The sequence below is a fragment of the Tiliqua scincoides genome, chromosome 1 (assembly GCF_035046505.1).
Source record: "Tiliqua scincoides isolate rTilSci1 chromosome 1, rTilSci1.hap2, whole genome shotgun sequence".
In the NCBI taxonomy this organism is placed as follows: Eukaryota; Metazoa; Chordata; class Lepidosauria; order Squamata; family Scincidae; genus Tiliqua; species Tiliqua scincoides.
The window spans coordinates 203,084,737-203,098,425 of NC_089821.1; the positions used below are offsets into that span (position 1 = coordinate 203,084,737).

The 13,689-nt window shown below is 40.8% G+C and overlaps 1 protein-coding gene across 3 annotated transcripts in view; it reads left to right on the plus strand.

Annotated features, from left to right (window-relative positions):
* NCOA7 (nuclear receptor coactivator 7) overlaps positions 1–13,689 on the plus strand; it is an 89,562-nt gene that overhangs the window by 60,481 nt on the left and 15,392 nt on the right. For 2 of the 3 annotated variants that reach the window (XM_066614197.1, XM_066614217.1), the window contains 3 exons: positions 1,443–2,449; positions 4,772–4,940; positions 10,984–11,131. In XM_066614197.1, the coding sequence (XP_066470294.1) occupies positions 1,443–2,449; positions 4,772–4,940; positions 10,984–11,131 (1,324 nt within the window). The remainder of the gene's footprint in view (positions 1–1,442; positions 2,450–4,771; positions 4,941–10,983; positions 11,132–13,689) is intronic. The other variant, XM_066614207.1, reaches the window with a different exon arrangement.

Sequence of the window (13,689 nt, forward strand, 5' to 3'; positions counted from 1 at the left end):
TAATAATTCTTTCGGCACTTGAGCTCCTAAATGGGGCTAAACTTCCAATTTATTTTTTATCAACTCCAGTCAAAAGCACAGTAATCAACCACTTTACGTTTTTAGTTCTGGCATCCCCAATGCTATAAAAGCTTTCAGTCTTGTGATTCAGGCTTTTTCTTAGAGAACAGGGAGAAAGAAAGAAAGCACTTGCTTAATTAGTTTCATCAGTTATAAGACGCACAAGTCAAAAAGTCATGCATTTTAGAACACTTTACCAACAAGCACAAGAGTTGTGGAAGCATTTTATGGCTTGAGAGATTCTCCTTGCGGACTAAGGTTCTTTCATATTTTCTATGAACAAGAGGAGACAACATGATCTGTGTGAATGAGCAGGCTTCCTTTTATTTGGTCAGAGTAAGGGTGAACAGTATGTGGAGCAGTTTCGTCTGACAAAAAATTATCTGTTCTAAAAGCTTTTCAAAATGTCTGATTGCCCAACCCAAGTTTGAATTCATTGACCCTGTGAAGAACTCAAAGGTTCATGTTTTCTTTAAGATAAGGCAAATGTTGAATGCCATTTGTATGACAGTAGGTTTTTAGATCTCATGATTTCTTATCCCATGTCATGATTTGAACTGGATTGTGATTTTTGCTTGGTTCTCTTCACTCCTTTCTTTCGTCCTACGGCCTTAAAATGCATACAAAACACTTAATGGATACACCCATTACTCTAGTTTCACATGCACTTTGAAACCATGCACATGGTTGATCCAGCTGTGAGGCGACCTGATGCAGACTGTGTCAGTGGCAGATGGCTGTGTGTGGCAGATTTGGGGTGCCCTTCCCCCAAGTCTGCAACTCCCTCCAACCCACACTAGACATGCTATATTGGTCTGTTATTGATCTGATCCTTCTCATGCAAGCAAGAAGCAAATCATCTGCTTCCTTGCCATGATCTGTCATGTGGATTTTGCAAACTGAGAAGTGCAGATGTCTGGTTTTACTTATAGGGACCCTGCAAAGGAAAAATCATGCATTCTGTTTAAATAAAACCTTGAAGTCCTACACTTCCAGGTTTGTGAAAACTACATGACAGAGCACAGTAAGAGGTTTTTTGTCTCAGCGTGCTGTGGCAGCCATGGAAATGAGGCAGCATTAGATGATGTATCTTGTAATGCCACCCCTGCTTCAAATATTTGGCTATATCAGTTCTTCACCTCCATAAAGACTTATTTCAGTTTGTTTGCATTTTATTTTCCGGGAAGCCTTTGCTTTTAGTTCTTGTAATTCAAAACACATATTTTAGTTGATTATTCTTTAGTTGAGCATTGCTTTGACATGTTTCAGTTGACTATTCTTTTTGTCTCTTTTTGTTTTTATTTAAAATATTTGTTGAGTTTTCATGTTTTCATTTTATTTTCGGTTAACACTCCATGTGCATCCGCCATCTTCCCTGACAGTGACATTCCAAAGGATCTTTGTCCTCTGTACAGGCCTGGTGAGTGGGAAGACCTTGCTTCTGAGAAGGACATCAACCCTTTCAGCAAATTCAAATCTATGAACAAGGAGAAGAGGCAGCAGAAAGTAGATAATTTTGTCACCCTGAATTCCAAAGTGACAGAATCTTCAGATAAAAAGAAATCTACAGATTTTGAAGTCCTAAAATGTTCTGAGAATTCTGCCTTGGTGACATCCAGATCACCGGAAGCATCTAGGGACTCCATCCCCACTGAAGCTTCGAAAGGAGTAGCTTTGGAAATTTATACTACAGAACATTCTGGAGAGAGAAATGCTCTGGGTGTAACCAAAGATAATTCCCTTCTGGAAGAAGATAGCTTCATTGACTTGGAAGATACTTCATCTCAGACTGATGGGAGAGATGTGGGAAGACTAGATCGTCCTAATGGCTGCAGAAGGACAGAGGAAGTTCAGCTACGAGCAACAAATAAAGATAATTGTGAGCCATCTGTGTTGGATTCATCAGGGACAAAGCATGAGACTGTCCCTAAAGAGATCCTTGATCTAGAGTCCTGTGAAAAACTAGATGTGGCACCTGAAATGAACAAGGGTGGCAGTTCACCAACAAATAAGGTAGACACTCACCTAGATGGAAACCAGGAGCTGAATAAAGATAAGCTTATAGAATTTTACCTTGGTAAGGATGAGTTGCGATCTACTATTGGTGTGTATAAAGCTGAAATCAAGGAAGAGGGGAACAATAAACCCATTGGTATAGACCTCACGCTTAGCTCTTCACATTCCCAAACCACTGAAGTTCTTCTAGGTAAACAGGCAGGACCAGATTCATATTCTGCTGAAAGGAAAGAGCCATTGCTGGAAGTTGGTTCAGCAGTAGCTGAAAAAAAAGGACCTGAAGAATCTGTAACCTCTTCATTGACACCTCATCTAGATAATAAATCTGAAATCAGACTGTGGCTGCTGCAGCGAATCCAAGTGCCAATCGAAGGTAGGTTTGCTTGCTGTAGTTTTCACTGAAGGAAACAATGAAGACATTGTTTTACTTGAAGGTTGTTTGACCTCTTTCATGTAACTTTAGCATAGATAGTTTGACAGTATAATTCTGACCTTCTGCTTCTCATCCCTCCAGGGATCTCTTGAGGGTTTCAAGACCCCAGCACACACACATGATGCATCCTTGCTCAGAAGGTCTTCCTCAGTAATGGGAGGAGTGCCACATGAATACAAGGATGCCATGTTCTCAGTTGAACTGAATGGGAATGTCCCATAGGCACAAATGGAAACATGTTCTAGAGTACACACTGGACTCTGGATCAGGATGTATAAACATTATATTAGACTAGAGGCCATATAGGCAAACATGTACACTCAGGGTGAGGTTACACAAATGTTTGCTTCGCCATTAGTTTAAAATACTAGCTGAGTCAATGTGCTGATCCATTTAGCACAGTATGGTCTACTTTGACTGGAAAAAGAAAAAAAGTTCTTTAGGACCTCAAGCAGATTTTTTTTCCCCCATCTGGGATATTTTTAAGGAAAGTTTTTCATCAGGATTCAAGCCTGAGTTTCTTATGCATGTAAAGTGGGAACTTTACCAATGAACAAGTTTAATTGGGTGAGAGAACCAACAACCTTACTAAATTCCCACAAAATCTGTAAGAGAAGAAGGGCCCTGCTGGCTCAGACCAGGGGTTCATTTTGTCCAGCATTCTGTTTCTTGCATTCACCAAACAGATGCTTCTGAAAAGCCCAGAAGTGGAACTTGTAGGCAAACAGCCTTTTCCACCATTGTTTTCCTTTAAGAGTTTAAGTGTATCCAGAGGCATACTGCCTCTGAATGTGGAGGCAGCGGCAGTCCTCATGATGTGTAGTTATTGGTAGACTTGTCCTCTGTGAACTTGTTTAATGAAAAACATGAACACAATTTTTGCAATACATGCAAGAATGTTTTTCCAAAACTCACATTTTGTGTGCAAAGTGGCACTTGGGTCTTGTATATTTTGAAAACCACTATAGGAGAGACTGTTGGTCTCCGTTTAACAGTGTACACTGCTACATTGGGTGATTTTAAAAAAATTGCCATATCCACCTAAGAATAAAAAAAATTTGCCAGATTTGTTGTGAAATCATAACTTTTTAAAGATAATTTTAGTTGTCTGTATAGTCTTTGTTCTAGTGTAGCCATCCACTTGTTTCTAATGTTCTCAGTTCAGTCCCCTAGGTAAGGTGTACATCTTTCTAAAGCATGACCTGCAACATGTTAGCTTATTTTCACCCTTATATATAGTCTTAGAATGTGTAAGTTTCTGACATTGCCAGTTTCTGTCTCTAGCTCTCATTTTTACTTGCAGGAAATATGTCCTAAATATTCAGGTAATAGGAGGTATTTTAATTAGATTTTGAACTCTCAAATCCCTTGCATGTTTTTGACTTAGTGTTGCATGTGGGATGAAAGCGCTCTTTGACTGGAAAACCAGTTGTCTAGGTGACTGCGTAATGGAGTATATGAGACTTGCAGTGTACTTTCAGCCATCTTCTCTGTGTCTGGAAATTATACAAATTTGCTAGCAAACACTTTGCACTGGCAAGACATTGTGGAAATTAAGTTTTTTGTTCACTGACTATAATCTCAGCATGAGAACTTTCACTTCAGGCTCTCACTGAGAATTGCTCAGGCAGAACTGCAGAAGACACAAACTAAGCTGTGATATGTGCCAGGGCATACATAATTTGAGCAGAAAATGTGATGTAGAGGAACTTTCATAATATGTTTTGCCACTATGTGTCCCTAGGCTAAATAGGTTTCTCTAAGCATAATCTAAAGCTGTTATGCAAAATGTGGAACTATCCTAGTTTTCGCCGCTGTTTTTCAAAGTCAAGGTATACAACTAGAATATTTTATTATATTTATTTGGAGATTTGTATCCTAACTTTATCCCTGTGGGAGCACTCAGAACATCTTAGCCAGCCTCACAAGATTTTCTCTGCCAGTGAAAGGCAGTGGAGGGGTGCTAGAAATTTGAAGACTTCCTGATTTCAGGGCCGTGTGAGAGCCCTCTTAATATACTATACATGTAGCTCAAAGTGTCCAAGCTATTTCATAAGCTAGTATTTCCTCCCCACAAAAATAATTTAATTTCATTGAAGCCCTAAGGCCAGCTCTAAAGGAAAGTTAAAATATTAGTAGACTCAAATACTTATTTGGGGTTTCTTATTGAATACTTTCTTGAAAACGTTAATCTTGGCTATTGGCTTCTTGGACACATTTTGCTATATCATAACTATATGGTTCCTTGCTTCTGGGATTCAGATATGCTTCCTTCAAAAGAAGAGAAAAGCAAGACCCCTCCAATGTTCCTGTGCATTAAAGTAGGCAAGCCTATGAGAAAGTCATTCACTGCTCAGAGTACCACGATGGCTCAACAGTATGGTAAAAGAAGAAAACAGCCGGAATACTGGTTTGCTGTACCTCGAGAAAGGTAAGATGCAGCTGTCCCTAAAATGTCTGTTGGGGGCCATACAAGAACATATAGTATATAAGACTACGTCTTGCCTGCCATTCACTGAAAATATACTTCTCTCAGGCAAGTACTACGTGTGCCCTGTGTTTGTTGCCTTTTAATACTTACAGCACCTAACAGTAACTAAAACACTCGTATATTTGTGACTGGAAAACATAATTTTTCCCCCCTCCTGCTTACGGTATGTTTAGATTATTAAGGCTTCTGTGTGGTTTGTGATTGTGCAAGTGTCACAAAGCTCAGCTGGTTATTGCATGCACCATGATTAATGACAAGTCACACATTTTGTTCACGCTTAATATATTTTCTTTGAGTTTTATTTAAAGTGCAACGCTGAACGTTTCTGTAGTGCAGCATCCCAGTGGGAGGTGAAACTTGCCAAGAGTCATTATGCAAAATCTGGACCAGTCCCTTGTCTCTTTCATTTTCAGCATGTCAGTGCGTTTATTCAAGTAGTGCCTAGCTAGGGGTTGCCAATGAGCTTTCACTTTCTTAAAGTGCAGCCTGGTGAAGATCCTGGGTGATGCCTGGTCCATTCCTACTCTGCAGAGTCACTTCTTTGAAGCAACGTCTCCTACTCTGTTCTAAAGGGTGCGGTATCCAACCTTGAAATGAAAATTAAAAAGCCAGCATGATCGTACTTCCTTTCAGACAACTAAAATTTTAAAAAGCTAGCAACTGATAGAGCAGCCAAAGAATCTACTTTGAGATCAGACAGCAGTGTAGGGGCTGATTCAAAATTTCAATATTAGCCATGCATCTGCAGCTCTTTCTGTCCCTTAAGCTCTCATAAACATTCCTCCTATAGCATGTCTACACAGAAGTGCCACTGTGTTCAGTGGGACTTACTCCCAGGAAAGTGTGTATAGGATTACAGCCCTAGTATTTTGTACAGTTCTATTACACTGTGTAACAAAATTTGAACAATTTCATGTTTATCTGAATGTTCTGGTGTTTCTTAATTTTGGTGTGAGGATATTAAAAATGCCTCTATTTTTGGCATAGCATCATAGTTTAGCCAATTTATGCTTTGCAGTTGTATTAGATAATGTGTATTACAATGCATTTTGGGCAATAGGATAGATACAAACACAAAATTTAAGTTAACTAAAAAGTATTGATGATACAAAAAACTAAGATTACCATTAGAATCAGTGCCTCTGACTTGTATCAGAAACATTAAAAATTCAACATAAATCATTTTTGTGTTACACAATGCACTGGCGTAGCTAGGGGGTGGGTACACGAAGTTTTGCAGGGAGCCTCTCTGCAGTGTGCAAGCGGCTCCTCCTCCTTCCCTTGGGAGCCATTCACTTCCATTCCCCCCCCCCCGCCCACATGGCTCCAAAGCGGAGGAGAGGAGTTGCTTGCATGCTGCAGTGAGGCTAAACAGAGGTGAATGGCTCCAGAGCGTAGCAGAAGTGGGCAGCGTAGCAGAAGTGGACTTACTACAGTGCATTTCGTGACAAGAGTAATTTCTTGAGCATGTTCTAGTAGAGAGATTCTAACAGAAAAATGCACTGGGGAAAGGTGAAATGAAAACTAATAAATGTGGCAGAAGTGTCATGAGAGTTTAATCTTAGAAGCAGTGAGTCTATTCAGAAAAAGTGAGTGAAGGTTTTTAACTCAGCAGCAGAGAATCAGCTTGCACCTACAAGGTTTCAGGTTTAGTCCCTGCATCATCAGGTGGGGCAGAGAAAATTTCATGTCTGAAATTCTGGGAGGCCATTGCCAGTCAGTTTGACAATACTGAATTAGATGGACCAATGGTTTGAGTTGGTTTAAGGCAGCATCCTATGGTCGTAAAAGTTTTTCAAACAAAGTGGGCTCTGAGGTGGAAACCCTTAGACCAGTGGTTCCCGAACTGTAGATCGGGACCTGATTTTTGGTGGGTCCTGTAGCAGAACCTCTAATGAAAAGCTCAGATAACTAATTGCTTTGAGCCCTGAGGCTATTCAAAAATCAGATAGCTACTAATTACCCTGAAAAGAGCTCAGCTCCTGCAGTTTGCAAGCATGTGTAAATCTAGGGAGATCAATGTCTGAGCATTTTTTTTTTCCTGGTTATTACATATAATTTCTACAGTAGATCTTCCTCTTCTTCTTTTTAAGTCTTGTAAACATAGGTGGGTCCTGGTGCAGATATGTTTGGGAACCACTGCCTTAGACTGTTTCCACAGCCTGAAACAGAGCGACACTCAGAAATGATGGAACGATAACAGGAGAGTTATTTAAAACAAGCCAGTGTTGGAGCTCCCTTATTGTTGTGTGAACACACACATACACTCGTGTATATAATCTCAAAACTGCATTACAACACACTCCTACTATAAGGCAGCATCTGTAGTGGAATTCACAGAACACAAACAAAATCATGTCATACATAAGCTTGCTGTGATATGATATGATGTCTGTTTTGCTTATTTTGTGCATTATTGCAACAGGTCACTGCTACAGCTCTTGGGTTTTTTTGTAGGACATCTCTGTTTTCTGTCTGTCTTTGGAGATGCAGTAAATGCTTCCAAAGCATAATTACTTTCTAACCCAGACAATGACATGGAGTTAATCAGTGACTTAGACACTGATGTATTGTGATTGTGAAATAGGAGGAGTCCTTATCTTTTGCACGTAATGTTAGAGTAGTAATCATTAAAAAAGCATGCTTTATAAGGGTCTTTCTTTGTCCTGCTGTATGTTCATATTGACCCAGTCCTTCATTTGGTGCCTGTGCATCTTTCAATGGGGAATGTTAACAGTTCTGAAGAGTAAGTATAAATATGCTGTTGTTGCGTTGCTTTTGTATGTTCTTGAGTAACTGAAGGATGCAAGGCTGGTACAAAATTCTACTTTGTGTGTATGTGTCTGTGTACATGTGAGCATGTGTGTTATGGCTGATAAAGCATTGGTAATAGTGCTGCTGAAAGATTTTAAAGTTACAGTAACTTTAGAGAGTGGAGAATGAATAGAGGGGCATGGGCCTGTGGTATAGTGTTTTATTTCACAGATCAGAAGCACTGATTGAAAAGCTCTCTGCAATCCGTATGGGCTTCAGTCTACATTCATCCTCTGTTCATCTGCACAGTAGATATATAACTGCTAAGTCAGCATAAACTGGCCAGTCTGGATGATATGAATGATGTCCCAATATTTGTGTAAGGATGGCCTCAGACAAAAGCATCCTTTAAAAAAAAAAAATTCAAGGAAGCTTTGTGTGCTTCTGATTGGCACCAAAGTGCTGAGCCAAGAGCATGATGAATTTGTGTGCATATGTGGCTGTTAGCAAGACATGACAGGAACATTGCAAGGTTCCACACATGGTTTTGTACATAGCTCTGTAGAACCTGATGCAGTTGGGATCATGGCTGAGTTTAATTCATAACTAGTCCATGAAAGTTTATGCAGCAATACATTTGTGAGTCTTGAAGGTGCTATGAGAGTTTTTATTTTTCTCTGCTGTTACCACAGTGCAGACTGTGGGGTTCAGCAACCATGCCCAGATATTTCTCCTAACCTTCTCACCATATGTCATGTTGGTGTTCTGTTAACATCTAACCCAGCGGTTCCCAAACCCATTGTGCGTCACAATGCCCTGTGGTGTCATGGGTCACTTGCTGGGCAGTCACAGGACACCCACTGCCCTGCAGAGAGACCGTGGCACACTTCTCCAAAGAGCGGTTGAAGACTCGCTGTGGTGGGAAGAGCTCCAGAGTGTGAAAACCGAGCACTGGGAAAAGCCTTCACACCTACCGTGGCCCTCTTATCTCTTTCAGGCCTCCAAACCCAGAAATAACTGGCAATGATGTATTTGCCAATCATGTGCTGCCATTGCCGTGCAGAGGGAAGGCGTTGCAAATCCCAACTGCTGATCAAGCCTGAAGAAAACTTTGGGGTCCTTCACAATGTTATGCCATTTCTTTCCCCCTCCCCCCCCCGAACACTGCTCCCCTTTGGATGGTTTATCCAGCCTGATGAGTTCTGGGAGAACTCAAAATCTTGCTTAAGATTTTAGGGGTTTTTTTGGTTGGTCTTAATAAAGTTACAGGTGTGCTCCAGTCTCTATGGGGGTTTTGTTTCAGAACCCCCTGTGGTTGACTAAAATAGTGAATACCGGCGAACGGCCTTCCACCTCCAGAGGCGAGGGGAGTAGAACTCCCCTAGGCTCTGGAGGATCCTCTGAGCCCAGCTCTGCCAGGCTCAAACTGAGACTTAGAATGAAAAAAAGTCACTGCTGGTTATTTTTTTGTAAAACTAGAAGTGAGGTTTCTAATGCCGTCTAAAGCATTAGGAGGCCCTGTATTACCAGATTGTGGCTTTTTAATTTATTTTTTTAATTGATCAACAAGCAACCTATTTTTTTTTACTTTGTGACATTATAATTTGCCCTTAGAAAGGTATTTTTGATTGACCGTCTCCAATTATTAGTCTTTGTAGAAAAACTGTTGACAATCAGCATTACTCATTTGTTTTCATTGGTACTGTCTTTGTGTGTTTAGCACTGCAGATCTTAATGCCTGTGATCAAGATAACAAGAGTAAGTTAAACTTTAGTAATAGAAAGGCCTACTTCACACCACTAATGTGAATGCAGGACTCTAAGTTAAATGGCTCTGGATTAATGAAAAGAACTTGCATTTGTATTTAACACAAACTGTTACTGGATGTGCTTTCGAAACCTGCAAAACAAGCACACATGGGAGTTTTTTGTTTTTCCCAAAGCCAAGAACTCTTAAGGGTAGAGGCTGCGGTCACAAGGTAAAATCTGCCATTACTAATAGGAGTTTTAGAGAATGTTGAAGCATGGGGGGAGATGTTGATTACCTAGTGATTCAAAGATATGGCCTCTTAGATGCTTAGATCTAAGGCCTCTTACCATCAGAAGATTACTTATTAATAACTTATGCTTATGCATACCTTAAAATAAAAAAGGAATAAAATATTGACTAGGTAACAAAGTGTGCCCAGGGATTTTGGCACCCTCAGATCTAAAAATCTGTCCATCAGTAGACAGACAGACACATTTCTGGCTATCAGTATTCATAAGTTCAGAACTATTTATAGCACAATAATTTTTAATTAAGCCATGGCTTTTCCTCATCAGGGTTGAGCATTTAGCTGTAAAAATTAGCTGATTAACGTTTCTTTGTCAAAATATACATGTCTGTCTGTGTTTATATTTATATAAATGCCACGATGAAATTGTTTGATGTGAGAAGGTAATTGAACTAGCTGTTCTTATTGTTTAAAATAACATTCTGTTTAAAATATCATTCTTTATAAAAGAGTTTTGCAAAATGGAGTGACTCAATCATGGGTGTTGCATAGGTGGGTAAGAGGGAAAGATTAGATAATGTTGTAGCTGCCTTGTTTGTCTCCTTCACGTAGAGCCAGAAATCAGGGTGAAGGCATGACAATATAACCGGCAGTGACACCTGAAGTCTAATCATACATATGTGTTCATTACTTGATGCCTACAATATCAAAGGGATTTTGGGATCCTGCTTTTATTTTGTACTTGGTTGCAGGAACACCTTTGAACTTGGCTATTGAACCCAAAGCGACTTCAGTAACCTAGCAAAAGAGAATCTTGTGCTACTGCAACCACTGTATCTCTGTGCTAAAGCTATGCCCTTCTGTGAGCAGAGAAAGAAAGTATAGAGGAAAAAATGTGCAAACCTGATGCCCACTCTAGCTTTTATCCAAGTCTATCAGGAGGCATGTGCAAAGCACTTCATATGATGTAAAAACAGCTGTAAAATATTATTGTCCCTATATTGCTGCTGGGTTTCCAAGAATGAATGGCTGGCCAGTGACCACCAAGTGAGTTCCTGGGAAAAGTGGGTTCTGATTCTGAGCTTAATGCCTTAGCTCTTCATTCAGTTTGTGTCTGTAAAACCACTTTTAGGTAGATGGTAAACCTAGTTAGTGATGTAGTAAACTTTTCATATTTCTCCAGTACAGTAACTATTGACCACTTTGTGCTTTTCTTTTTCTGTTCATTCACAGGGTAGATCATCTGTATACATTTTTTGTTCAGTGGTCGCCAGAGGTGTATGGCAAAGATGCTAAGGAACAGGGCTTTGTAGTGGTGGAAAAGGAGGAACTTGATATGATAGACAATTTCTTCAGTGAACCTTCAACCAAAAGCTGGGAGGTGAGTGCATTCTGTTTTCTGTGACATCTGGCTACCTAGTAATGCATTATTCTGTACTCATGACACCTATTAGCCATAATTCTTTCTTTCAAAGCAAGTGCCTGGTGCTTGTGTGAAAACATTAAGGCCCATTTTGGATGGTGCCTTAAATATTTAACCAGCCCTACATAGTAAAAGAGAGCGACTAAGATGATTACGGGGCTGGGGCACTTTCCTTATGAGGAAAGGCTACGGCGTTTGGGCCTCTTCAGCCTAGAAAAGAGACGCCTGAGGGGGGACATGATTGAGACATACAAAATTATGCAGGGGATGGACAGAGTGGATAGGGAGATGCTCTTTACACTCTCACATAATACCAGAACCAGGGGACATCCACTAAAATTGAGTGTTGGGCGGGTTAGGACAGACAAAAGAAAATATTTCTTTACTCAGCGTGTGGTCGGTCTGTGGAACTCCTTGCCACAGGATGTGGTGCTGGCGTCTAGCCTAGATGCCTTTAAAAGGGGATTGGACAAGTTTCTGGAGGAAAATTCCATTACGGGGTACAAGCCATGATGTGTATGCGCAACCTCCTGATTTTAGAAATGGGTTATGTCAGAATGCCAGATGCAAGGGAGGGCACCAGGATGAGGTCTCTTGTTATCTGGTGTGCTCCCTGGGGCATTTGGTGGGCCGCTGTGAGATACAGGAAGCTGGACTAGATGGGCCTATGGCCTGATCCAGTGGGGCTGTTCTTATGTAAAAGATCTAAGAATTTGTTGCATGCACATCCTCGCCCTCTCTTCACATCCTGGAGAATTCAGGCCATTTTTTGTAATCATGTGGTAGGGGACATGCACACCGTCGCATCCTAAGACCTGTCAGGTAATTTGGCCTATAGACAAATTGAAAAGGGCCTATAATGCATACATGGTTCAAAAGCATTTTAATCCCATCATTGTTCGTGTCCCTCTAGTTTCTAAATAGTTTTCTTAAAGAATCCTACTATTGCATGGGCTCTTAAAAATTATTTATGTAAAAACTACTTTTGTATTTATGACAATAAGAATTTTTTAATATTAAAAGCTACCATTCATTCACATTCCAGACTACCATTATTTGTGTGAAGTACAGGCTATTTTTAATCTTTTATGGGTGCAATCTTACCCTGCACAGGAACAGGCAAGCCAAGAGGCTTGCGCTGTATTCAACGCAGGATAGGGGCCCAAAGTGGTTCAGCCAGAGGCAAGGGGAAACTTTCCCCCTTACCTCCAGGTAAAGCACACTTGCCCTTATGGGTTCCCTAGGACTTGCACCACCTCCTGAGGTGGCACAAGTCTGAGGAGAACGGAGCAGCTTGAGGGGGTTGGTCCCAGCTGGGCCGACACAAGGCTCACGGAGTAAGCTGCCAAAGAGGCTGGATTCAGCCTTTCTGTGCTGGTGCACCTCTGTGCACCAACGTGGCTTACTCTTGAAGAGGCGTAGGGATGTGCGCCGGCCCAAGGGCACCTCAGGATTGCACCCTATTTCTAATTGTTATGATAACAACCTAGAACTAGAACAGCCTCAGTAATAATGTCATTGAATTCCTGGCCCAACCAATTAAAAAAGAATGCCACTTATTTAGCTTGGATTCATTAATCTACTGTTTATTAAAGTTTTTCTCCCTCTTTTTTCTGATATGTGATATCTGCCTAAGCTGGACTGCTTACCTAGAGTTGTCTGTGTCCTTGATGATGGTATGTCATGTACCAAATTATTTATCTGGTGAAGTAATTCAAGGTTTCGTTGTTCTGGTTGTAGAAGAATCTGACAAATATCAGAATAGTTTGCGTAACTGAGTCAAATGACATGTTTTTAAAAATTCTGTTACTATGGTGAGAATAGAAATTGGAGACCTAAACCCAGACCAAACTTGTGGCTGTTCGGGGGTCACATCTGTGGGTTTCAGCTTGCATGGGATGTGGACTACATTAATGTAGTCCAGGGGTTTCTTGGTTGCACAAGCTGCACCAGGTCTCCTCTCACTCTGTCCATCATCCATTGGCAGATCTCTTGGGTCTGCCGACATTCCAGCAGTACTTGCTTGCTGAAAGGGGGATATTCCCTCTAGCTTTGCCCTTTTCAGGGTAGGAAACTTCCTGGTTCAGCCATATACTGTACTGTGATTCCATGACCCAACTTTCACAGGTTCACAACTTTTTCCTACACTTACCCCCTCCCCACATTTCCTGCAGCTCTGCTCTTCAAGATTGGGAGCAGGGTTCTCTGAAAGGGAAAAAGTTAACTTGTCTTCCTGGTTTCAAGCAGGAAAATTGCTGCAGAATCAGTAAGAGTTCATGTGGGGGAGGCACTGATTGCCCTGATTGTTTCCCAGGGCAATCTTCCTATTCTGAACTAGGGAAGGGAAAGGGAAGAGAAATCTTGAGCATCCTTGAAAGCAATCAGTCATCCTAAGGACATGTCATTTATATATTTAATCTAAGGTTGAAACTCTAATCCACTGGTTTTCAAACTTTTTAGCACTGGGACCCAGTTTTCAGAATGACAGTCTATGGGCACCCACCGGAAGTGATGTC